The sequence below is a fragment of the Aotus nancymaae genome, unplaced genomic scaffold, assembly GCF_030222135.1.
Source record: "Aotus nancymaae isolate 86718 unplaced genomic scaffold, 86718_ANA_hifiasm-v0.15.2.pri h1tg000115l, whole genome shotgun sequence".
Lineage (NCBI taxonomy): Eukaryota > Metazoa > Chordata > Mammalia > Primates > Aotidae > Aotus > Aotus nancymaae.
Genome location: NW_026988530.1, coordinates 5638953 through 5666329, shown reverse-complemented (window position 1 = coordinate 5666329; position 27377 = coordinate 5638953). Strand labels below are relative to the sequence as shown.

At 38.8% G+C, this 27377-nt stretch overlaps 1 protein-coding gene across 2 annotated transcripts in view; it reads left to right on the top strand.

Moving 5' to 3' along the window:
• GALNT7 (polypeptide N-acetylgalactosaminyltransferase 7) overlaps positions 1-27377 on the top strand; it is a 153568-nt gene that overhangs the window by 66073 nt on the left and 60118 nt on the right. For both annotated transcript variants that reach the window (XM_012454671.3, XM_012454672.3), the window contains exon 2: positions 15415-15875. In XM_012454671.3, the coding sequence (XP_012310094.1) occupies positions 15415-15875 (461 nt within the window). The remainder of the gene's footprint in view (positions 1-15414; positions 15876-27377) is intronic.

The following is a 27377-nucleotide window of genomic DNA, read 5'->3' as shown; positions in this document are numbered from 1 at the left end:
TAGAGGCAGGACAGAAAATGATTTTTTAAAACCATCTCCTGAAGGGACATGACTGACTAATGAGTACAGGGACAGCTTGAGTGACTACATAGTGGGTAACATCTGAAGCCAGGCAAAAGAGTGTGAGCCTGATGTTTGGGAGCCTTTCAGTCTCTTTTTTAAAAAATCCCTGGCATATACTAGAAAGCAGTGGTTTTTATAAATTTTTGACTGATACATACGAATTGTACATATTTATGGAGTATGTGTGACATTTTGATACATGCATACAATGTGTAATGATCAAATCAGGGTAATTAGGATATCTGTTACCTTGAACATTTTTGTTGTTGTTGTTTTTTGAGACAGGATCTTGCTCTATTGCCTGGACTGGAGGGCAGTGGCATGATCCTAGTTCACTATAGCCTCAAACTCCTGGCCTCAAGCAATTCTCCCGCCTCAGCTTTCCAAGTAACTGGGACTACAGATGTACACCACCACGCCCTGCTGATCTTTAAAAAACATTTTGTAAAGATGGGGATCTCACTGTGCTATCCAGGCTGGTCTCAAACTCCTAGCCTCAAGAGATCCTCCTGCCTCAGCCTTCCGAAGTGCTGGGATTACAGGTGTGAACTTGTAACGTTTCTTACCTTTGTGTTGGGAATGCCTCAAATCTTTTCTTCTAAATATTTTGAAATGTACAATATATTGTTCCCTATGGCCACCCAACTATGGTATTGAACACTAGAACTTCTTCCTTCTAAATGTATGTTTGTACCCATTAACCAATCTCTCTTTACCCCTTTCCCCTCCCCAGCCACTGTTAACCATCGTTCTGCTCTACCTCAGTGAGATCCACTTTTTTAGCTCCTGCATATGAGTGAGAACACATGATATTATTGTCTTTCTGTGCCTGGCTTATTTCACATAGCATAATGATCTTCAGTTCCATCCATGTTGCCGCAAATGGCAGGATTTCTTTCTATGGCTGGATAGTACTCCATTGTGTATACATACTGCATTTTCTTTATCCATTCATCCACTGATGGACACTTAGGTTGATTCCTATCTTGGCTATTGTGAATAGTGCTTCAATAAACATGACACTGTAGGTATCCTTTGATATACTAATTTCCCTTCCTTTGGATAAATGCCCAGTAGTGGGATGGGTGGGTCGTATGTAGTTCTATTTTTAGGTTTTTGAGAAACCTCCATACTGTTTTCCATAATGGCTGCTGTCACCTACATTCCCACCAACAGCGTATAAGAGTTCCCTTACTCTGGATCTTTGCCAGCCTTGTTATTTTTTGTCTTTTTGATAAGAGCCATTCTGACTCAGATAAGATGATACCTCATTGTGGTTTTGATTTGCATTTCCCTCATGATTAGTGATGTTGAGTATTTTTTTCATATATCTGCAGTGTTTAACAGAGGTAAGTCTAAATGCAATATACAGAATACGTTAAATGGGAGACACTGTTGGATTAATTCAGACTGCAGTGGTGAGGATTTGGATCCCAAAGAAGAGAATAATGTCGGTATCTGCACCAATTCCATCCTTCCTATTACAGCAGAGGGGGTGTCCTCCTCCCAACCAGGCCAGTCCCCATGATTGCTTTGACTCCTGTCCCTTCTACATTCTCAAGAACTTTCTACACTTGATTACCCCTTCTCTCACATGCTTTTAAATGTCTCACCCTTGCCTTTGCTTTTAAAAATGTTCAAGCTTTTCCCATTAAAAACAAACTGAGTTGGGCCGGGCGCGGTGGCTCACGCCTGTAATCCCAGCACTTTGGGAGGCCGAGGCAGGTGGATCACGAGGTCAAAAGATCAAGACCATCCTGGTCAACATGGTAAAACCCCGTCTCTACTAAAAATACAAAAAATTATCTGGACATGGTGGCGCATGCCTGTAATCCCAACTACTCAGGAGGCTGAGGCAGGAGAATTGCCTGAACCCAGGAGGAGGAGGTTGCAGTGAGCCAACATCACACCATTGCACTACAGCCTGGGTAACAAGAGCAAAACTCCGTCTCAAAAAAAAAACCAAAAAAACAAAAAACTGAGTTTTCTTATTCCACTGCGTATTTCTTCTAGCTATCTCTTCATCTCTGTTCGTCCCTTAACAGGCAAGTTTTTCACAAATGTTGCCTATTCCTATTTGTACCGTTTCCACATCTCCCAACTCCACACTTCCACTCATCCTTATTACCCTATCAAAACAGCTGTTACTGAAGTTACCAGCCAGCTTCAGCTTCATGTTACCAAATGCAGTCCTTATCTTACTTGGCTTCTTGACATGGTTGACCATGCCTTCTGTCTGAACCCACTGTTTTGGTTTTTGGTTTTCTTTCAAATATTGAGCGAGTCATCTGTCTCTTCTGTGGTCTCACTCTCTTCTATCAATAATGTAAGGGTTGGATTCCTCAAGGCGGGATCCAAGGTCCTCTCCTTTTCTCACTTTATAATCTCTCCATCATTTGTCTTATTGGCTCTTGGGTCAATTATTATCTACATAAAGATTTCTACCAAATTATATTCTCCAGTCCAGATCTCTTCACTGAGCTATAAATTCTGTTTCCAACTCCTCTTGAGTGTTTCAGAAGCACTTCAAATTCAGCATATCTAAAAGGGAACTCATCATCTTCAATTCTGATCTATTTCAGTGTTTCCTCTCTCAGTGAATAGTATCTAGTTGTATAAGTCAGAAATCTTAAAGTCATCCTTTATACCTCCCTCTCCTTCATCACACATATCCAATCCATCATCACATTTGTTCATTTTACTTTCTAATTGCTATAATTTGGATGTCTGTCCCCTCAAGCCTCATGTTGAAATTTGATTCCTAATTTTGGAGGTGGAGCCTAATGGGAGGTGATTGGGTCATGGAGGCAGATCCCTCATGAACGGTTTGGTGCCATCTGCACTGTAATGAGTGTGTTCTCTTAGTTACCAAAAGCACTGGTTATTAAAAACAAACCAACAAACAAAAAAGAAAACAAAAACCTGGCACCTTTTTCTCTGTCTCTTGCTGACTCTCTCGCTATGTGATCTCTGCACACACCAGCTCTCCTTCCCTACTGCCACATGTGGAAGCAGCCTGAGTCCTCATCAGAAGGAGATGCAGGTACCATGCTTCTTATACAGTCTGCAGAACTGTGAGCCTCTTTTCTTTATAAATTATGCAGCTTCTGGTATTACTTTATAGCAATCCAAATGGACTAAGATACTAATTAACCCTTGAATCTGTCCACTTTTTTTCTTCTACCACAAAGATTCTCATCCAGACTACTGCTGTTTGTTCCCGAATCTGTCCTCAGTCACTCTGACCTGCTTCCAGGTCTGTTCTCTTACTACTCAGCCAGGGAACTCTTCAAAATGCTTCTGTCCCTTCCAGGATGCATTAAAGCTATTAACTTGCTTTTTACTGCTCTCAAATGAAGTCCAGATGCATTACCATGAACACCAGGCCTGGCTTGATCTAGCTACTACCTAATCTTCTGCCTTACCTGGCCCCAGGCCTGCCTCTGGACTCCAGCTGTATCTAGTCCTTCTTGCTTGGCATAGGCCTTCCTGCTACAGGCACTTTGCACAACACATTCTCTACCTGGGATACACTTCTGTCCTCTCTTTACCTAACTTCTCATCTTTCAAATCTTTGCTCAATGATGTACTTATTCTCAAGAAAGCCTTTTCTAACTTCCTATATTGGATTAGTTCTCTTGAAGTTTCTTACAGCACCATGTTTATATGATTATTTGTTTATCTGTCTGCCCCACTGGACGGAAAGATCCACAAAAGCAGGGATGTATTTGCTTACCTTTGTATCTCTGTAACCTGGTACACAGTAGGTACTCCAAACATATTTCTTAAACCATCAGTTAGGCATTTGAAGGGAATGTCTAGGGCACAGCAACAAGGGGATCACGAAAATGCTTTGTGTGCTCTAGAAGACAGAAAGCAGTATGGCAGATCCAACCGCTAGCTGGGTAGGAGAGAACTGTGAGGAGTCGAGAGGCCTTTATAGTTCCATGTTCCTGGGGCCTCCACTGTTAAGTATCAGAGAGGTGGCGAGCTAGGCCCACTGCAGCACTGCCACACCATACTCCCCTGGCCTGTACCTTCAGACTTTGTCATTCTTGTTACTTCAGCATCATGACTGCAGCTTTTAGCCCTATTGACCACCCCTTTCTTGAAATTCTCTCCCACTTTGCCTTCTGTGGTATTTTATTTTTAATTTTTTTCTTATCTCTCTGACAACATCTTGGCTTCTCTTCCCACTCATTTGCTCTATCTGAGTACTCATTCCAAAATTCAGCTTTGATTTCATGGCTCCCATGTACGAGGATCAAGTCTGAACCTCTCAGCAGTTCTTAAGAGGCCCTCTGAAGAACTGCCAGTATCTGAAGTCTCATCTCCTGCCCCTCTGTTACAGCAGATGATTTGGCGTTTTCTGAGCACTCCATGTTCTTATGATTTTGTGCCTTTTCCTCATGCCTCACCTTACATCCCCACCGCCTATGTCCTGGGGAGCCTCTACTGTTTTCAGAACGCAGATCAGGTCACAGGCCTGCTTAGGCATTCCCTTTTCCAGTGCTGTGACTCCCTTAGAGGCAAGGCCTTTTTCTATAACATGGCACTTTTATATAGCGTGCTTGGTGTATAGTAGACCTGTAATAAATATTTGGATAACTAAAAGGACAATTCTTTTATCTTTTAATGATGAATATAAATAGTAACCTGAATGACAGATAACATTCATGATAAACCACAGTATCACCGAATAAGCATTCCTTCTTGAGATCAGGCCTGTTGATAGTTAAAAAGTAAAATGTTAGAAAGTTTATTACGTAAATAACCTTAATCTACTCTGAATGTATTTTTCTGTCTCACATAATTATGTTACATTGTCACACCCTCCTAAAATGGATTTTTAGTCATGACATGGTAATAAAATGTTGTTCCAGGCTTTAACGTGATACATCTGCTCTGAAAGCTCTGAGGTATTTTTTTCCTTGGGGTGGTTATTTTTTCAGATTCGTGAGAGAAGGTTATCATACATCAATCATAATGCATGTGTTGTAAAGCCACACATTGCAATACCTTTTTATGAGCTGTTATGAAAGCCATGCTTCAGGGCAAAGCAGGGAAGTGGTGGAGGAAGAGCCGTTTTATGCATTTCCAGCTGCAGAAAGTAGTTGTAACATTTCATGTGGCAGTGCTATACTCATTCTCGAGTTTCTCCCCTAGAGGGATAGTAGGACATTGCTTTTTTGGCTTTCAAAAGGGTATTACAAACATTCTCTCCCAACACAAATGCCACATTTGACCTCATTCTGCTCTCAGTCAGTAAAATGTTTTTCTTAGTGTCATAAGAATTATTGATGATTCTGTTGGTGACTTTAATTTCCTATAAGGTTTTTAAGAAGATTTGGAAATCATTATGTGGTTTCACTGGGTTTGCCAGATGCCAAGGAGGATTAAGAATTAAACTGTTTGGTTGCCATTGGCTAGTATTAGGTTATAAAATACGCTGTTATATTGGAAACAAGAATCAAAGGATAGGCCTAAATAAGTACTTCCCTGGATTTAAAAAAAAAAAAAGTGTTAACAGCGTGGTCTCCAGGGATTGATATTGGGAATGCTATTTTAAAATATTTTAAAGCGGATCGAGAAAGAGAAATTCTTAGCTCTTCTGGGTACTAAAGTAGGGTTGATTGGCACAAGCTGAAAGTTCATTCCAAAACATGATGTGAGTGGGCAGAAGAGGAGCAGATGTGACCTCATTTTCAATCAATTCAGCTTTTAAGCAGTTCCCCTTTCTCCACCTGATGAAATGCTGTGATTGTTCTTTTGAAGAGTCTGTTCAGCAGGGTTAATTTCTTATTTCTTATCCTACTAAGTCATTTGGTTTTTAAATGTGTATTTCCTCTCTCCATGTTCATACATAATATATATGCATGTATAACTTATTCATGTGTTTAAAATTTTTCACAGATTTTATTTTACAATCTTTCTTTCATTACTTCGCTTTCATTTTTCTTTTCTCTTCACTTTCCCAAAACCTTTCTTACTTTTAGACAGGTCATTTTTCAGGAATAATGTGGTAAGATGTTTCTTGTAAAATACTGACTATTTTATTAAAATATGTTGTGTAATTGATTATACATTATATTTAGAACAAAAATGCTACTTAGGAGCTTTCTTTTTAAAATTCAGGAACTGCTTAGCCCTAAACATGGAGAGTTAAAATGTACTAGATCCTTTTATTATTTCTAAAAATATTATTATCAGCCTTTTGCTTCCTGTGGGAGATGGGCTTTCTAGCGGCATTGGTATGTCTTGTATTTATAGGCCTGTCTTGACATACGTGCTGAAATGATGGCATAAACTTTGACAAATACAGTTTTATCACCTTTTGAAATATACTACAATATGATGTATATTGATCATTTAATATTCATGTTTGATTTTTTCAAGTTCAATTCAAATCAGCTAAAGAATTAATGTTAAATATTCACAATAAGAAAGATTTTTTAAAATCTGTAATGTATATGTATGATTCAGTTTATGAGCCAAAGCATGAATTTTTATAAGGTCTCTGAAAGAAAGAACTTATATGGATTTCATAAATAGTTTCAAATTTCATGTGTTTCATAGACTTCATTAGTTGTCTGCAATGATAACTTTGATCTGGGCCAATTAAACAGTCTTAAGAATAAAAGTTTTTTGGTAAAACAATAATCAATTTGTTTATTTTTCTGTGGCAAAAATTAACCTGCATTTTGGTCCTTTAATTACTCACTTCTTTTTAAAATGTATTCCCACTTGAGTATTAACTGATATTTTTCTGACCTGATTTAGCAGGAAACTATTTGCAAGATAAATGGCAAAGAGAACTAAGACTAACATCAGCAGATTTACTTTTTCATGTTTAAATAAAGTACTCATTTTCCATGAAGTGCCAACATGATTTATCCAAATCTGAAGAAGAGAAGAAACTAAAAAAAGGATTATTCAAATTTTAGATTTGTAGGGAAATAATGTTTTCACTTATCTCATTTGGATTCCCAAAATGCTAGCTTAAACCAAGCCGAGCAGTGGCATAAGATAATAGGCTCAAAATCAGTTTATATTCCAGCAGGATAATAGATGAGCCACAGCTAGATGTTCTCAATTTACTCATCCATGAACAAACATGTACTGAGTACCTGCTGTCTACTAGGTACTCAGGACGTACAGTTAAATAATACACACTATCTGTCCTCAAAGAGCTCTCAGTCTGATTGGGGAGAAACACACAAACAGATACTAAGGCATTACACAAAGAAGTGTAATGTTAGAAACATTCACTGGTATGAAAGCAGAATGCATCTGTGTAAATAAAACAAACGAAACAGGACCCAGGACCATGGGAGGAGGGCAGAAGTTCCCAGGAGCTGGTTCCTGAGTTTAAATGTACTGGTTTGAACTATCGTATGCTTAATGGTAATTTCATATTTATAAAACAGAACATTAGATATTACAGTGTTAACACAAAGAAGGGTTTTGTGTGAAATCTCCACTTTTCCAGTAATAATTTTAACTTATATGTTGAAAATTGAAAGTTTTTATTTTGTAATTTACCCTAATGCCTTTAAAATATTTGGTGCATTGTTATGGTTCTTTAAAAGTGAATTTAGCATAACTTTAATAAGTTTGGTCACCTACTTCAGTTTGGACGAGCTAAATTTTGTTCAAAATTGTACTATATACTTCTGAGTAAATATAATGGATTTGTTACCCATATTTACTAATATCACTGCCAAAACCACTTTTAAATTATACCTAATCACTGGAATAATCTAGCATTCCAAAAGATCAAACTTATGACTTAGAAGATTTTATATTTCTGAAGTTTTTCTTATTAATATGGTATCTTATCTCTGACATACTTTAAATAAATACATATCATCTAAAGAAAGTCATACTTGTCCATTAAGATTGGGTTCTGGTAAAATAAAGGTAATATTTTTTGTCAGTTGAAGAGCAATTTTCCTAAAGCCTGAGTGAAAAGGTGCCTCCCCACCAAAAATTATATTCACTCACAATGTCCAATAATATGAGATTAAATGTCAAATACTTACTAATGTGTCTACTTGAAATAGAGATGGCGATGGGAATTGGACACTGGCTAATTTAAGACTAGGGATACCATCTGTGCATAATTATTATCCAAAGACAGAACATATGGGACTAATGTGTCAATATTTTTTATATACTAAATTGAAATAAGTGTGGTGGGAACAAAACTGTTTAGACCTTGTTTGGCTTCTTCAATGATTTTAAATGCTTAAAACAGTTCAAAGTTTTTCACATTGAGATCCAGCTCCCCATCTTTCACCTGGAGAAAGAAGCTATATGGGGGTTTAGAAGCAGGTGGGATGGCTGTGCATGCTTTGTCTTCTGTTTAAAAAGGGAATTCGGTTTCCAGAAGGGAGGGGACTACACTGGATGCTTGGAGCAGGCATGAGAACATGTAGATGGTTTTGGATAATCTTCATATGAGGTTATCTTAATAACTCAAAGAGCTGATTGGCAAAAAATAGTTGATTGGCCAGGCGCGGTAGTTTACCCTCTGTAATCCTAGCACTTTGGGAGGCCGAGGTAGGGGGATTGCTTGAGCCCAGTACTTTAAGGCCAGCCTGGGCAACAACGTGAGACCCCAGCTCTATTTAAAAAAAAAAAAAAAAAAGAAAGAAAAAAATGGTTGATATTTTTCTACTGAGCAGGTAGTATTTTTGGTACATTTAATTTTCCCATTAAGTCAGGAAAATCACAAAATTATCCTAGTGATGTGGAAGAAATTGCATTAAAACTGGGGGAAAAGAGTGTAAGACTTAAAACTTACCTTGTCTTGGTATTCTGTGATTGATAATTATTGTTCAGGATGCACAGAGATCTTTAGAAAAATATTGTGTCAATGCAGATGGGGACTTCTTTTAAGAATTCCAAATGGTATGCAGAAAAATCCAAAGATCTAATCTTTGCACAATTGTGAGATTTTTTTGGGAGACTCTTATATAATGTAATCCTCCTTTTATTCAGATGATTAGGTGTTCAAAAATGTGATATAGACAACTTTTTAGGAAGCTACCTTTGTTTTTGAAACAGGGTCATGCTCTGGTGCCCAGGTTGGAAAGCAGTGTCCGTGCAACCTAGGAAAATACCTATTTATTTCAATATTCTTCACTATAGTACAGGATAGATCTTATACTGTATTTTATATTTTGATTAAAAGTGGGTGGCATTTAATTGACTCAAAATGCCCCCTTAGAAACTGATAAAATCTTTGCAATAGGTGGCTAAAACTGCATCACTGACTTACCCACTTGTAACTGCAGTTGCCTTAGTATATCGGAAGTCCTGAGAGAAAAATAAAAGATATAGCTATTAGCTATTGTATAATAGGCAACACTCCATTGTCGAGTCCCAGTGTTTCAATCCATAAAGTAAGATTGGGACACATTGGTTTACTATATAGTGTTCAGCCTGGTTGCCCTGCTTATGTTTAATATGCAGTAGAGTTGCTGACCTAGATTTCTTTTAGTGGAGCATTATGATGTCAATTATACTATTTCCTCTATTTTGTTACCCTTTGGTTTATATCATGGTTTGATACTTAAAAAAAGACAAGAATAGGAATTCCTCTAAGCCAGTCTATTTCTTTGAGCAGATAATTCTTACCAGAATGTCATACTTTAAGCCACACCCGGAGCTTACGTAGAATTTTTATATTTCCATAAAATTACCTGAAAGCATACTTTCTCCATTTTCAGTTCTGCCCGAGTTGCTAACAGAGGCATTGCCATTGGAAAGTGGCCTTCAATTTATTTCTAGTTTATGAATATTAAAATATACTTGGAAATGGGCCCTTTCCTGTATGGATGACATTCTAGATATTCAAGGACTGGTAAGGTCTCTGTTTAATCTTGAGCTTACCCGTTTTAAGCCCTGATTAAGCACAGACAAATTCCTTGACCATGCCCAGCAGGACCACAACTCCCAATGCAGTCATTGCTCAGTGCTCTGAAAGGAGCAAGACGTGGAGGTCTTCGGTCAGCAGGAAATGTCTAGTCCATCCAGCTGTAACTAAGCAGAGAGAAAGATGGATACTGAGGCTGGTGCACCCCACATTCCCACCCACATCCTGCCACGTGTTGGTGAGAGTCTGGGGAGCCGCAGCCTACTAGCACGCCTTGTTCCCTTTGAATTTCTGAGCTTGTTTATTTTTACCACCTCCCTCTGTGCTTTCTGTGCCCATTCCTTCTGCTCCTTTTAGGTAAGTGCAGCCAGAGAAAGGATGCTGATAGGATTTTTCTGATGAAAGGTGTTTTTGATCAAGAGAGTTAAAATCACAGAATGAAGTTTGACTTGTTAGGCCTTTAAATTCTGTGGCTTATGAGGAATAATAACCAAATAGTGTGCATGTTGTTTAAGCAGTGACCCTTTCCTAAATCTAAGTTGTCTTTTCTCAAGAGACCGTGTGACTACATGAGCTCATGTTTAAAAGCTTAGTTTCCTAGGCTTCGCCTGTGATTTCAAATCCAAACAAGCCTATGTAATTGTCATTTGCTCTAAAGACCATTTTTTCTAAATCCCTGTGGGTCTCTGCCAAGGCATGACCATCTTGCAAAAATATTACATATAAGTAGGATTTGGGGATAAGAAGGGGCACTTTGTAAGTTGTGGGTAGTGACTAGCCTGACTTTATTTCTGGTAATCCATTTTGCCATCTGGTGATAAGTGACTGTATTATTCAGTCCATTTCCACCTTTATGAACATATTGATCTTGGAAAATTATCTACTCATCCTCTTTTCCATTTCTATTCAACAGTGATTCATTGGTTTGGGCTGTAGAGTGGATCAGCTGGTGTTTACGAAGGTACCATAGTACCAGTGAGTCACAGAGGCATCTACTGATTCTCATTCACTCTCAGAAAGGGGGAGTATGTAGTTTTTCTCCTCTGGGAAGTTAACTATTACCCCACTTTGTAGCCATTGTTTGAATCATATAATATTAAGATTTGATGTGAATATTCTTAGTTGACTTGGGGTTAGACAGACGATTCTTATATTTGGTTTTGCCTTCAGATTTAATAACATGCAGCCTTTGAGAAGTAAGCAAATTCAGTTTTTCTGGTGCTATTATATAGCATTATGAAAAGTACAGTGCTGTGTAGGGAATATAGAGCTATGTTCTTGGTAAATTCATAAGGTATTGCCTGTAAGGATCTTTCTGATCTAAGCCTGGCTCTCCCATTTTATATTTTCCATTTTTTATCTCCCCTTTTCTTTTCAGACTCTGTCTTGCCACCAAAGCAGAAATTTTAGGATTCATTCATATATTTTGTGAGTATTTATTGAGGAATTATGTGCCAGTATAAGTGCTGGGCATGCAGTGATGCGTACGATGGACAAAACCTCCACACTTTCACAGAACTTACAGTCTAGTGCAGGGACTGGAAGGCCAAATCGAACCCAACACTTGTCTTTGTAAATACAGGGTTACTGGAACACAGCCATACACATTCCTTTACATGTTGTCTGTGGCTGCTCTTGCACTACAGAGGCAGACTTGAATAATTACCACAGAGACCCTGTGGTCTGCAAAGCCAAACATATTTACTACTTAACTCTATGAAGAAAAAGTTAGCTGACTCCTGTCTCATGGGTAGTGATGGAGACATTTCATAAATGCAGTCTAGAGCCAGAAAAGCCTTGCTATCCCTCTTGAGGAGTGCATATTCTCCAGAGGGCAGGGGGCTACTGCTGGAATATTGTAAGTAGGGAGAGAAACATATTTATATATGAATTTTAGAAAAGTCCCTATGGCTGCTGTGTAGGAAGTGCATGTATCAGAGTGAGAAGCACTAGGTCATAATGATTAAGAGTATGGAATCTTGAGCCAGATAATTTGGATTGAAATGTTGACTCTACTACATACTGATACTAATTTTGGGTAACTTCCCTGTCAGGCATCCTGTCTGTAAAATAGACATGGCAATCATAGTACCTAACTCATGGGATTGAATAAGTTAATATATGTGAAGCTCTTAGGGCACAGTGTTTACCATCATCACTGTTATTCCTACTGTAATCTTGTTTGGAGGTGAGGGTACCTAAATTAAGGCAGTGGCAGTGAGGATGATAGAAAGAAGTAGCCAGATTGAGACTCTACACAGGTGATAGAATTGACAGGAATTTACAATTAATTGGATGTCAGAAGGATAGATAAAAGAGAATAAGAAGTTGAGGATGAATTGCAGGTTTTGGATTTCATCAGTTGAGTGAAAGGTGGTTTCAATCCCTGAAGTAAAGAAGACAGTAAGTGAAACAGGCTTGTGATGTGAGGTGAATGACAGGTTCAATTTTTGCTATGTTAAAGTTAGAGAGATATGAATAGCAATATTCAGGAAGCAGTTGCTTGTGAGGTTTAGAGATTAGAAAGGTGATATGGGCTGGCAAAATGGATGCTGCAATACTCACTGTAAAACCGGTCACTGAGCTTGGAAGAGAATGAAATAACCCAGAATAAGGATGGAATGACAAATAGGCTAATAACAGAATCCTAAAGAACACCAACAGTTTAAGATTAGACAAAGAACCATTAAGTCAAAAAAAAAAAAAAAAAAAAAGACCAAAACAACTTTTAGAGGAAAACAAACATGGATTTTTGAATCCATTAAAATTTCTCTTGTTGAAACGGGTGAATTTGAAAAATATTTAAATTGGCAATTTTGGTATTAGCATAGGGCAACCTAAACTATAGTGTGTATTTCACAATTTGATTTCCTGTACTGTCATATTCTATATTCTGCTAATATACAGTTTCCTCTCCATGGAACATTAGGTAATTTAGTGGATGCTATGGCTATGGATGCTGGTATTGTATGAGCTGTTCAAACTACTCTTCTGTATTTAATAAAGTTTTCTTACTTCCCTGTTTACCAATTCACTTGAGACTGTGATATGAAAAATTGAAGTGGAGGACAATATCTTTTTCCTTTTTGTGTTTTACTTGTTTCAGCATCAACAACTTGGGACCAGTTTGTTACACATTTTATAATGATATCTCTATATTAATTTACTTACGATACTAACATAAGTAAGTATAATTTTGGAAAGAGCCAGGAGATAAATTGGAGAAACAAACACGTTTTCCATCGTCAGAATCACCCCTTCTCTGTTACAGTCATGCTTACCTTATACATTTCTTAGAACTAGTTAATTCCCAAGAGAATCTTCAGTCCTTCCTGAATATGATTTCCAGCAAAACAGCCTTCTACTCACTTACTCTGATCCTTAGTAGGGCTCACAGGTTAGGCTCAAGCTAAGTCCATGAGGTGTGACAATCAGAAGGCTGATCCAGAAGCTTTCTCAACCCTGAACCACACATGCCTGAGGAAAGGCATCACATTTATACAATCAGGCTGTGTTGCCTTTTCTATTTCAGGGGGAACTTGTGAAAAACTTTGAAATGGTCCCGAAGATGACTGTCTAACTCAACTTTCCAGCTTATCTCACCCTTTCCTATTTTGCAGTCCTGTAAATTACAGAAAACTGAGAGTGATGCAAAGGACTCTTGTCCATTGAAATGGACGTTATTCTTGTGGAATGCAATTGATTATTGCCTTATGCAGAGTGACCAATTTAACCAGATCTGTATCTATGTTTAAATTCTTTGCCATGTTCTTGATGTTTATGTTTGTCCTTTGGATTTATCTTTGAACCAGTTGTAACATCTTACAGGTTCCTTTTTTAATGAGTTAGTTAAAATCTATGCCCCGTCTTTAAAAAAATAATCTTGTTGTGTATACACATGTATGTTTATACCTGCATATCACATCTCTAGAAAAATTCACAAGAAGTTGATAGCTGTAATTGCCTCTGCAGAAGGAAAAGCAGGAAAGCTTGCTTTTCATTACATGCCCTTTTGGATATTTTGAATTTTGTATCATATGTCTATATTACCTAAACAAATGGAAAATTTAAAAAAATTTATTTTTGAACTCTTGAAAGTCAATTCTTAGCCAGCCCTTACCTACTAACTTCACATCTGAAATAACTGACTTTCTATAAAGATTTTTGCCTCTAAATAAACTACTAATAGAGAGCAGCCTACACATCCACATCATACTTAGAGCCTTACTTTTATATTTTTTAAGACAAACTGTTAAACTTTACTTTTCAAGGTAGCTCTAACCCTATAGAAAGATTTTGGTCGGGTGGTGCTAATGCTACGGCTAATCTGTTGGGGAATCGCACAGTCTTAGTGTAGAAGGAAGTCGCAGGCCCATCAGCCTATTTTGCAGTTTTTCTGTGTGCACCTTGCCTCTTCCCTAGCTGTGTCCTCTGTAATCCTCTTGTCTAATTATAACAAGCAGCCCTCCCATTAAGCCAGTGATTCTCAGGCTGAGATGTATATTAAAGTCACCAGGGGTGCTTTTAAAAATCAAAATACTTAGACCAATTAAATCACAATGTCTGAGGGTAAGACACAGACATTGGCATTTTTTAAAGCCATCAAGGTGATGCCGATGTTGAGAAACAGTGCCTTGTGCAGAGAATTGTACTGGCTTAGGAAAAAACCTAACGTAAAATACCTCAGAAGCAAAAGTACTGAGGATATCTGAGGGGAAGATGTGCATAGGTGATGAAGACAATCCAAACAGAAAAGAGAGGCACCCTTTACTAGGAATGAATATCCTTGTACAAAGAATGTTTTGACCCATGCTGCTTCTAAAATGGGCAGACTAGGTATAGGGAACTGGTTTAAAAGTCCAAGCTGACTAAGTTACAGATATTAGCTTTTTTTATACTTCTGAATTCAGATAAACTCTCAGTGAGTGAAAAATACCAAATTTGGACTCTGCATATCCCCGTTTTGTTCCTCTGCCATTTGGGGCACTGAGCCAGCCTGCTGACAGTGACATACATCTAATACCACTGCCACCATATGGTTGTGCTACCGACAAAAGGTTATATTTATCACACATGGGACAACTGGGAAAACCACATACTGTACAAACATGACCTATTAAGCATCTGTTTTAATCAAAGATTCTAGAACTTCTTTGCTCTAACCCTTAAAAATATGCTTTATGAAGAGGTCTTTGATAGAGAGGTAGGTTTGCAAAGGCAGAAGTAAAAATGCATACCTTCATTAATTTTGCAACAGTAAGGTGAAGAAATAGCCTATTTCTTGGTATTTCCTCTCTACCCTGAAAGATATCTTCTGATGGGAAGTCCTGAAAACTGCACGTTTGTATTCTACATCCTGAACTGTTTTATTGTTGCCTCACCATTTTTTAAACCTGAAAATTGGTCTCATGAACTCTACTGTGGTGGTTTGCCTTCATGTTCTCATTGTATGTCCCCTCCCTTTTGTATAGGAAGACAGAGATGTCAATGACCCCATGCCCAACCGAGGAGGCAATGGACTAGCTCCTGGGGAGGACAGATTCAAACCTGTGGTACCATGGCCTCATGTTGAAGGAGTAGAAGTGGACTTAGAGTCTATTAGAAGAAAAAACAAGGCCAAAAATGAACAAGAGCACCATGCTGGAGGAGATTCCCAGAAAGATATCATGCAGAGGCAGTATCTCACATTTAAGCCTCAGACATTCACCTACCGTGATCCTGTGCTTCGCCCAGGGATCCTTGGTAACTTTGAACCCAAAGAACCTGAGCCTCCTGGAGTGGTTGGTGGCCCTGGAGAGAAAGCCAAGCCATTGGTTTTGGGACCAGAATTCAAACATGCAGTTCAAGCCAGCATTAAAGAGTTTGGATTTAACATGGTGGCAAGTGACATGATCTCACTGGACCGCAGCGTCAATGACTTACGCCAAGAAGAGTAAGCACACATCCTCTTCTTTCTAAAATTTGGGCAACTATTGTTTTGATAGGTTTTTAGGTTTAGTTAGATTGTTAGAATAGAGAAATTATTGATGCCTTTATTTCAAGGAAATAAGAGGATCTTTGAACAGCAAAATGGCCAGAAGGAGGCGACCCCTCCGTTTATGCCATCGTATTGAAGGCAGACCTTATAAAATTCTGGGGTCCTTTACATCAGTGCTATTCAAAATATGGTCCCCAGACTGGCACTGGTCTATGAATTTTTTGTTACCAGTCCACAGTGAGAAAATGAGCTTGCACCAAGATGTAAGTCAATTACGCTATTAAATACGTTGTTTAGTTCTACTGACAGTTTTTTAATAGCAAAACTTCCTTGATGTGTTGATTTTCATTCTGGAGCAAGTGCCTTATCTTGTTGTGGAACAATAGCAAACAGTAACAGTGCTCTGGATGTCTCACATAATTAACTAGATTTATGTTTCCTTTATTTTTTTCCTCACTACTGAAACTGGGCGTCGAAACACTTGACTATATGCAAAAGGAACACTCAGATAGATAAAACTGTGGCCTAGGATTTCCAATTCTTTTCACGTAGTATGATTTTAAAATGAAAGATTTTCAGCTCTTAACTTTTGATGGATAGTGATTATTGAATGAACTCAAAGCTTTTCTCTTTCAGTTTATTCAATAACTGGTTCTACCACTGAAGGATCTACATAGCTTTCATTAATGTAGTTGCAAATTTAATTTACTGCTACTAGAAAACATTCAACATGTATTCCTGATAATGTATTGTTAGCATAATCTTCATTTTAAAAAGGTTAATACAGCAGGTGCTCACACCCCCATACCTATTTACCTACAGGTGTGTGTGTACACACACACACACACACTCACACACACATACACATACACCTATTCACCAGCATTCTTTATGACCACTAAGTAAAGTCCTGTGTCCAATATAATGCCATTCAGTAGATTTTGAGAATTCCTGTACATTTACTGGTAAAAGTGAGAAGAGATGAGTGAACTATGAAGAATAGGAGTGGAAGTGCAGCACTGTCATGGTGAGAGATACAACCTCTTAGACAGAGAAGAGTCAGAGCATTTCACAGGGCTGTGAAGGAAGAATCTTGGAGTAACTTATTCCCAGTAGAGACTTGCCTAGTCACAGATAGCATTGCCAGATTTAGCAAATAAAAATACAAGATGCCCAATTAAATTTGAATTTCAGATAAATGGTGAAAAAATTTAGTGTATGTTCCAAATATTGCATGGGATATACTTAAAATTTTTTTGAAATTGGATTTCCCTGAAATCCAATTTTTTTTTTCGAGACAGAGTCTCAGTCTGTTGCCCAGGCTGCAGTGCAGTGGCATGATTTTTGCTCACTGCAACCTCCGCCTCCCGGGTTCAAGCAGTTCTCCTGCCTCAGCCTCCTGAGTAGCTGGGATTACAGGCGCATGCCATCACCCCTGGCTAATTTTTGTATTTTTAGTAGAAACAGGGTTTCACCATGTTGGTCAGGCTGGTCTGGAACTCCTGACCTCGTGATCTGCCCGCCTTGGACTCCCAAAGTGCTGGGATTACAGGCGTGAGCTACCACGCCTGGCTACCTGAAACCCAATTTAACTGGGTGTCCTGTGTTTTATCTGGCAATCTTAGGAGATGAGGATGGTTGCTAAAGAGTTAGAGCAGCCATGTGAGGACCCTTTAGGACCCCTAACAGGATCTGCAGTCCCTCATCTAAAGTGTGTCTCAGTTATCTTCAATGTAGCACTCAGATCTCTCATCTCTGTTACAGAGGTGCTTTGAGAAATGACTGGTGGCATTCTCATCACTGTAATGGGGGGAGAAGGGAAGAGAGTCTAACATTTATTGACATTCTGCTGCAGGCCAGGACTTAGTATAAGTTACCCTATTCTCATAACCAAACTGTGAGAGAGTTCTTAGCCATATGTATAAAGTCAAGTCATCTGAGGCTCAGAGTTGTGACTTCTTTGCATTTACCCAGAAGAATGGCAAAACTGTGAGTCACCCCTAGGTGATTTGGTGTGAAAGCCCCTTCGTTTCCATTACTGCACACCTGAGGCACATCTCTCTCTTGGTAGTGTACCTCAGTGCAGATGTTACAATCAGACGGTGAGTTTAGCAGTGTGGAAACAGATTTTAGCACATGAGCTGTTTATTTAAAAATATGTCACTTAAAACACCAATATAAATATAGGTAACTTTTTAATATAAGAAATACGTTAAGGAAATTAAATGATGTACAAGGCTTAAAGCAGTGCACAGGATTTAGAGACATCCTCTATGCCTCCCTCCCCTTCACCCCTCACATCCAGTCCATCAGCAAGGCCTCTTGTTTCTATCACCAAAATGTGGCCCAGATCACTTCCGAGGTCTGCTTCTTTCCTTTCCTCTGCCTCCAACTGAGGCCATGCAACCATTGTCTCCTGGAATCCTGCAGAAGTCTCCTTACTGGACTTTCCATTTCTGCTCTTGCCTTTTACTGCCTGTTATTCAGACAGATAAATCAATGTGGTCTTTTAGAAACTCCAATCTTAAAACCATTCTGTGCCTTCCCATTGCTCTTAAAACCCAAACTCCTAACATGCAGGATCCCCCATTGCTGTGGCCCTTACCTACCTTGCAGACCTACTGTACTTCTTGTCCACCTAGTCCAGCTGTGCTGGCCTGTCTCACGTCCTCTGCTTATGCCCTTCCCTCCTCCACAAATGCTTGTTCCCTTCGTCCCTTGACTGGCTGGCTCCTTCCCATCCTTTAGGCCTCACGTGCACTTCTCTAACCATGCTATCTAATTTGCTAAGGCCCCACTTGATTCTCTGTTACTTCTCTCTAACCATTTTATTCATAGTATCTATCAAATTTTGTAATTAGATATTGGTTTATTAAGTTATTTATTGGCTCTCTTTCTCTTTAGATGTTAAGTTCCTAAGAGCAAAAACTATGCCCGTTTGTATACCTAGTAACTGACAAGTAGGAACTCAGTAGTACCCGGTTGGTAAATATCTGTCGATAATGAATGTATGAATGAAATCAGACAGGGTTCAAACCTTGATGCCATCAGTAGATGTAAGATCTTTGACCAGTTATTTATTCTCTCTGACCCTCAGTTGCCTAAACTTTCAAACAGATCTAACAATACCAGTCTCTCAGGGTTCGGATTAGAATTGAATGACATAATTGACTACAAAAAGTCTTTTATTAGCCTGTTGGTTAGAAACCTAAGTAGTATTAGCTGTTTTTACTGCTATGGTATTTTCTTCATTACCTTGTTGTCAACATTTGAATGTTTTCATTTGCTATTTAACTTTGATAGGCTCTGTTGATTTTTGGAAAACATAAATGTCACACATTGCCTTATCTACATATTCTTACTTCTGCTAGTACCTTCCAGGATGCCAAAGCCTTCATCTCCTTTGAATATTTCAGCCACACTGATTTCCATGGGAACCTCGCAGCTCAGAGTCCTCCTTGCACTCCGCGGTTTCCGTCCTGTCTCTTTTCTTTCCTTCTTCCATGCCTTGCATAGCCACTTGTTTCCTGTGTTCTTTCCTCTGGCACCACTGGAGCAGTGCCTAGAAGTAGGACTTTGCATGTTTTTGTGTATTATTTCTGTAAATATTGTGTCTCCAATTAAATTCAAAGGCCCAAATCTATTTTAGTAAATATTCCTAAGCCTCTCTTTGAAATCCTATACTAGTGATAAAAGTCATTTTTTAATATTTCAAAATGCCCAAATATAATAAATCCCAGAAAATTTTTTAACTGAATCCAAATTATTTTTTAAACTGAATTCTTTCTCCCACATTAGAAAAAATGAGATAGACTTCATTCCTTTGTTGAACACTTACAATTCAATGTAGAGTATAACAAATAATTTTCTAAGCAAAATTATTTATAATTTAGAATGTGAACAATCTTCGGAATTTTTCTCTAAAATAAAAACCAACCATGAATAAAAGTCCCCTGAGTGTTGTATATTACCTAATATGCATATTAGCACTTTTCTACTTTTACTGGCAACATATTGAAAACATACTGTACATCCATATTGTACACATGAGAATGCACCCTTCCTCATCCTCTGCCCTCATGGGGAATGTGCTTGGAGCCCCTCAAAAGCTCGTTTGGTGTGGCTGGCTTTTTGCTGCTTCAGAACACAGGCCCTAATAGCCTTGTTCTCCCACCTCTGTCTGTCATAGAAATGAGGCACCTGCAAAGCTTAGAGACCAAGCTTGGGCCTTTTGTCCAGCTGTGACATCTGACACTGCGGTTAGCTTGTCCATTCTTGTGACTGTTTTGTAGTCTTTGTAGATGAATGTTCTCTTCCCTAGAAGCAGGAGAGAACTGCCCAGCTGCTGGCATGACTCACACTTCTGTATATGATAGCTTTGAATTACATTCACTGACTAATTTATTGGCTGTTGATTGCTTGTTAAAAGGGTGAGTAACAGTATTTTGAGTGAACTGGAGGCCTACTTCTTTTTTAAAGACTTGAGCCAAGAATGACTTCACCTGCCTTCACACTTTTTTTCTATAAAGTACAAATATGATTTTCTTCACAGTTCAACAGATATTGAGTATCTCTAATATGTAATGCACTGTCCCTGCCTTCAAGAGGCTCACCATCTACCACTAGGGAGAAAGGAAAGAATGCCATCATATAAGGCAGAATGTAAGAACCATCAAAAGGTGTGAGCTTTTAGTAATGTGGTTTAGAGGAATGAGAGGTCAAGTTACAGGGGAGTCAGAAGAGGATACTTTGCCAGGCATGGTGGCTCATGCCTGTAATTCTAGCACTTTGGGAGGCTGAGGTGGCCTGATTGCATGAGTCTAGGAGTTGGAGACCAACCTGGGCAACATGGTAAAACCCCTTTTTTCTGTACCAAAAATACAGAAAAATCAACTGAGCATGGTGGCACATGCCTGTGGTCCCATCTACTTGGGAGGCTGAGGTGAGAGGATCCTTTGAGTCTAGGAGGCAGAGGTTGTCGTGAGCCAAGATCACGCCACTGCACTCCAGCCTAGTGATAGAGTGAGAGCCCATCTCAAAAAAAAAAAGAAAAATAAATAAAAGAATGGTTGGGGGAGACACTAGGGAAGACCCTGAAGGATAAGCAGGGTATCCTTAGGAAGAGGGCACAAAGGTAGAAGACATGAACAAGTAGTGCAATTTACTTGGATCTGGAGGTATGTTCAGAGAAATACAGCTGGGAAGATAGTAGGGCATTGGAAGATTACATGCCATTCACAGAGTCTACACTGAATCTGGTATTTGGGAATACCCACTGAAGGTTTATAAAGAGAACTTTGGGGATTTTTAACTAGAAGAGGTGTTAGAGTAGATTAGGGGGTAGAAACTTGTTAGAGGGTTAGTGGCATTCAAGTGAGAACTCCAGTGGAGGTTATACAGAATTAGAAAAAGGAGATTCAATGTAAGAGAACAAAAGAGTTAGAAGCAGTAGGCCTTGGCAGGTGATGGAGTGGAAGGGGAAATCAAAGATAAATCCAAGGCTTTAAAGCTCAGTAACACAAAGAGGAGTGGTGCCATTAACAGAAAGAGGGTGGTTAGGATAAAACAAGCTGCTCTGCCCAAAGCTCGTTTACCTAAACTGGTCTCTTCCCTGGGTTCGATGAACTCATTTAGAGCCCGTCAGGAAGAGGAGCCTGTTTATGGGAAGAAGTAGAAAGTTCTATTTGTGGATAGGGTAGATTTTCTTCTGATAAAGTTTGGGATTTTATTTCCTTTTACTGTGAACTGCTGATGCTAACACTTGGAAATTATTCTTATCCCTTTTTTCTACCCAAGAAGGCAGACAGTCAGAGGTATTTTGATTCAAACAAATGAATTAAATATTTTGACTCATTGAGTGAATTCATCTGCTTCTAATGTTTAACTTTTTCTCCCACCTAGACACCGTTTGCATTTCTGTTTTGTAGAAAGCTATCTTAGTTGCAATTTCAAAGTGAGATGATAGATGTAAAAGTGCTTTGAAAATTCTAAGAGCTATGCACATGTTAATAGATTAATTGTTAATATCTTTCTTAAGCTTTTCTATGGGAAATGGAGATTTTTTAAAAAAGATATTTTACATTTACAGTCATGCCTTATATACCAGATAATTCTCCTCTTACCTGAGTCCAAAGTAAATATTGATTCTTATGCTGTAATTTTATCTAAGGTGAATTGTATTTGTGAAGTTTTCTTATTCTCTATCCATGTAAAAGGTTCTCTTTGATATCTGCCAAGCTATTTAGAATGTAGTGCTATAATTTAAAAATTTATATTTTTAAAACATTGATTTAGTTGAAATGCTATAGCTTTCCTTTTAATTTGTTTTTACATATTTTGATCTGTAGATTTCAGCTAGAGCTAAAACCTTAAAGCTACTCACAAAACATTAAGGCAAATATTTAGAATATATAGAAATCATACATACACATACATATGTGAATCATGTATATGCATAGGTATTTGTACTTTGCCCCAGTTTCTGTTTTTGTAATATATGGTCGTTCTATATGACCATCCAAACGACATTGGTGACAATTTTTCACACATAATCCCTTTTATTCATAGATTGCCCAAAATATATTGCATTTTTTAGACTACAGTTCGGCAACTTTAGGTCTAATGTTCAGAAAACACATTTGAAAGTGGTTTCAGATGACCCAAGATGGACATGTTGCTTACTGGCCTGAAAATTTTTACTCTTGGAAACTAGAGTACTTTGTGAATTCAGCGGTTCTCCAGATTTACTTTAAAATAAGTCCTTGTGTTCTGATGCCTACTTCTTCACACACATATGAACACAAAAACATATATACATTGCATGTTGGAAGTTTCTCAATTATGCAGAGTTGATTTTTGTTTCGGGTTCTGGCTAACAACAGATGTATTTAGGCAAACTGAAATTTTTTAAAAAAACAGGAGGTAACTTACATCTCCCCATTTCCACAGCAGTTTAGGGAGGTACCATATTTATTTCAGTGAGGCTACAGAAACTGGAAATTGAGGTACTTTGTTTCTCTAAACCTCCATTAGCAGAGTAGCAGCAATCTTGAATCCCCGCTCCCTGAAGCGCCTTCTTTCCCTTGATAGGTTCTAGCTGGCTCCCTTCCCTTGGTGGAAACATCCTTCTACTGCCCAGACCTCATTTGGTTGATGAAAGGGCCTTCTTACTCTCTGGTTATTGTCCAAGTTGCTCTATTGACAGAAGATTTATCTTCATTTTCTCTCCCTTCATCCTTCTAACTCTGCCACCAATGTTACAAATCACAAAGTATGCCTGATAAAAAGTTATAAACTCACATTGCATTTATTGTATTTTCACAGCCCTCTACCCCCAGCTACGAATTTAGAGTAAGTTTCCTGGAGACTAGTTTGAAAAATATTTATGTGGCACCACTAGATATCCCATAACATCCCATTCCAGTGATAGACAGTTTCAGGAAACCTTAACTCTTTTTTTCTCTTCAGAATAAGTCTCTTGCCCATGGGAAACACGAACACAGAGATCAAGGGATGTTTTTTGTACTCTTTCCTCCTAGGGCATCTTGATGTTTGAGCTAACAGTCTGTTCAAGGTATTTAGTCATTGTTCTCTGCCAAAAGGTTATCAGTTCCTTCTGAAAGACAGCCTGTGCCAATAGACCCAGACATGCTAGAGTGCAATGCACATGGCCGAGCACACACCCCTAACCCTCAGTGGGTCAGCATGGTCACCTCTGGTAATCTAGCCCAGACTGTTCCAGAACCATTAGATACAGCCCGTTTACTACAATATGTGTTTATTTGATGCATATTGGCTCTTGTGTGTTTGGTAAATAGGGGAATGGTATCAATTCAGTGTGGAAGTCTTGGTGGTTCACAGATTTCCTCTTGCATATAAATGTTTGGAAGTGATCAGGAATAAGGTTTTCTCGCAGCTAAAAAGACAGCCATAAAAATTTACTTACGAAGACTTTAAGGGGAAAAAATTATCTTCTGCAGAAGTGTTTTTCTTTAAAGAAAGGGGAGTTTAGTGGTTTTAAGGCCCACTGTACTTGGTGCTCTATTTAGCTGTCTGAAGAAGCTGCATGTGCATCCAAGGAAACTGAGAAGGAAATTGATTGTTGAAGTAGCTGTCCTTGGATCATACTTTTAATTTTGGTGAAATTGCTCTGTATTGAAAATGAATGTCTCTGAAGACCTACAAAAAGGAAAACACAAGCCTATGGGTTTTAGGTTTGCAAAGGATGGACTGTGATATGAAATTTTAAAAATTAGTGCCTATTTTAACTGTGCTGATTGATTTTTGCTTTCCTTAGAGCTCTGGTCTCAAAGTTCCTTAAGTTTTGAGTGTTCTGGTGCCGTCCCTATTTTTTTTTCCTTAAGTCTCATTGCTCTTGCTTTTTCTTTTTCTTTTTCTTTTCTTTTCTCTCTCCTGCCTTCCTGCCTTCTTCCTGCCTTCCTCCCTCTCTCCCTGCCTTCCTCCCTCTCTCCCTGCCTTCCTCCCTCTCTCCCTTCTTCTCTCCTTCTCTCCCTCCCTCTCTCCCTCTCTCTCTCCCTCTCTCTCTCCCTCCCTTTCTCTCTCTTCTTTCTTTCTTTCACATGATCTTGCAAAACAGAGAGTTTACTAGGACTACATAGAAATGCCTATAATTGCACCTAAAATGCAAGCCTAGCCAAACTTCTGGGCGTAGGGCTATACTGCAACTGCTTTGATAACATAGCCATAATAGAAAAGGGAGAAGGGGAGATATTTTCCATATTTTAGATGAATAATTTACATGACACTGGCTTGCTGATAAACCAAGCATGAACCAACATTTGTATGAAAGGAATATCCCCTACCTCTCCATTTATTCTAGAAGCAGAGCCACCATTCTAAAAAATAGACCACTCTCAATAGACAGCAAGGAGTTACATATGGCCACACTACGGAGAAACCTGGCTCAGTTTAGAGCCAGGACTCACTTTTGCCATAGTTGGCTATAAAACTCCAAATGACTTCTCCTTTTTCACGTTTAGGAATATCAGGTAAAAGGACCTGTGTTGGAGAGAAGGCAATTTAAAAAGTAGTTGAAACAGGTTAGAGGCAATTATAGGGAGGGTTACTCACACTCTGAGTTTAAAATTGACCTCGGCTCTTTATAGGAAGAATTTGTGACAGTTTCCCCATGGTTAAGGGAAGTCATTGGAGAGAGCTGTAAAGCAGGATCATCAGCACCAATTTTTTTTCTTCAGAAAGGATTGTAGAAGTAGTAATATGAATAATGATTGAATAATTATTATATAACTTCTTGAATGAACTTAGAAGTAAGTTAATTATCTTTGCTCATTTTAAGCTGAATATGTAAAAGGTGCACTTGGTGTATCATAAATATTTAGTCTTTTTTTTTTTTTTTTGAGACAAAATCTTGCTGTCACCCATGCTGGAGTGCAGTGGCACCATCTCAGCTCACTACAGCCTCCACCTCCAAGGTTCAAACGATTCTCCTCCCTCAGCCTCCTGAGTAGCTTGGACTACAGGTGCACAACAACATGCCCAGCTAATTTTTGTGTTTTTAGTAGAGACGAGGTTTCACTATGTTGGACTGGGTGGTCTCGAACTCCTGACCTTGTGATCTACCCGCCTCAGCCTCCCAAAGTGCCAGGATTACAGGCGTGAGCCACTGGGCCCAGCCAATAGATTTAGTCTTTCATCATTTTTGCAAGATATAAGTTGGAAGTGCTAAGAAGGAAAAAAGACTTAGCATCCTTTTTAAAAGCCAAGCATGAGTTAAAATTATATAAATAATATAGTTTAATTATATTCAGTAAACTTTTAGTCTGTCACTGGGAAATGACCGGTAGCTTTGCTTCCCTCTTCACTGAATCCTAGGGGATGTAGCTATTGTGTAGGAGGTAAATCACATTTCTAATAGCCTAGTGGCGTATTTTAGAACGAGCACTGCCATCTTAATCAAATGGAAAATATTTGTGCATTCTCCAGAATCGAAAGACCCAGAGAGCAAGCCAAAAATCAGGAAAAGGGCTCTAGAGAAAGATTTGAGAATCTAAACTCCACTTTCTTAAGACCCTGGAGATCCACAGCTGTCACTTTAAAGGAAAGTGTTGTGGTCTTTGTAGGATCTACTTTATCTTTTGTGAGGCAGGAGCTCCCTCCAGAGTCCAAACATGGTAAGCTGCAGGCCTGCCGGAGTGGGTCCCCATCCAAGGAAGGTATTTAAGGCTGATTTCTTCTCCCAGTGAGATGGAACTGGGGAAAGGGCATTAAAGGAGGACAGAGAAACTCTCTTGAAAGCTTCCATTGAAGTCTGTATAAACACAACTACTTAGGAAAGCAGCCTTGGGTATTCTTATTTAAATCAAATACGACGAAGAATCGATCTATCTTCTGAGCAGACAATAATGTAACCTAGACTAGAGTTTGGCTGGTTCTTGACCTCATGCCTTCTGTCATTGTGGCACTAGTCTCTGGCTTCAGAGTCATATGCCCGATGTGGAGGCTGATGAGAGGAAGGGCTCAAATTAACAGTGTACTAAGGGTGTGCACCAAGAGATAAAGAATGGCCCAGAAAGGCAGGGTTCAGCCCTAGTGTACTTATTTACACTTGTTGATATGGTTTTCAGGGATACTTCTCGATTGCTTCAAATGAGGTTAAGCTGTCTCTTCCACGTCCACGTAATTAACTGTCTTGCTGTGACTGCTGCTTTCCTTATCTCTCTGTTGCATCAGCTGATGGAGATAGAGGGGCCTCAGTCAGTGACAGTAAGGATCAGCAGCATCACTGTCCCTGTGTTACATCTGTATGTCTAGCAGTCTGCTAGGTTTCTAAATACACTATCTTCTATGCTTATAACCATACTGAGATAGTATGTTTTCAATTTCACTATATTTTTGGATGATGAAAGTGAGGCCTCAGAGAAGTAGAAAACTTGCAGGTCACATAACTCAAAGATGGAGATCCTGGGACTCAAATTTTGGCATATATATCCCTTGCCTTGTTGGGGATGCTAACGGCAAAGAGGTTGTTTTCCAGTTTGCTACAGGACATTAACTTTTTTTCACAGAGAAAGTTAGAAAAAGGTAAAAGACAAAGGTTTAGTGGGTCAATATTACAGAATTTTTTTCCTGCCTCCTAGGACAGGGTTTCACAATCTTGGCACTGCTGACATTTGAACTGGATAATTCTTTGTTGTGAGGGCTGTCCTCTACATTGTAGGATGTTTAGCAGCATCTGTGGCATCTGCCCACTAGAATGCCAGGAACACACACACCTGCTTCCACATCCCTAGTTGTGACAACCAGTTCTCCAGATCTAGCCACATGCCCCCTGGAGGGCAAAAACACCCCTGATTTAAAATCACTGCTGTAAAGGGTCAATTGAGGTAATGTTGTGGGAGGAGGGAGTGTCACAATGAAAATATAGAGATGAATTGATAAGATTAAGGGGAAGCATTGGAACAGACTAATGGAATGGGA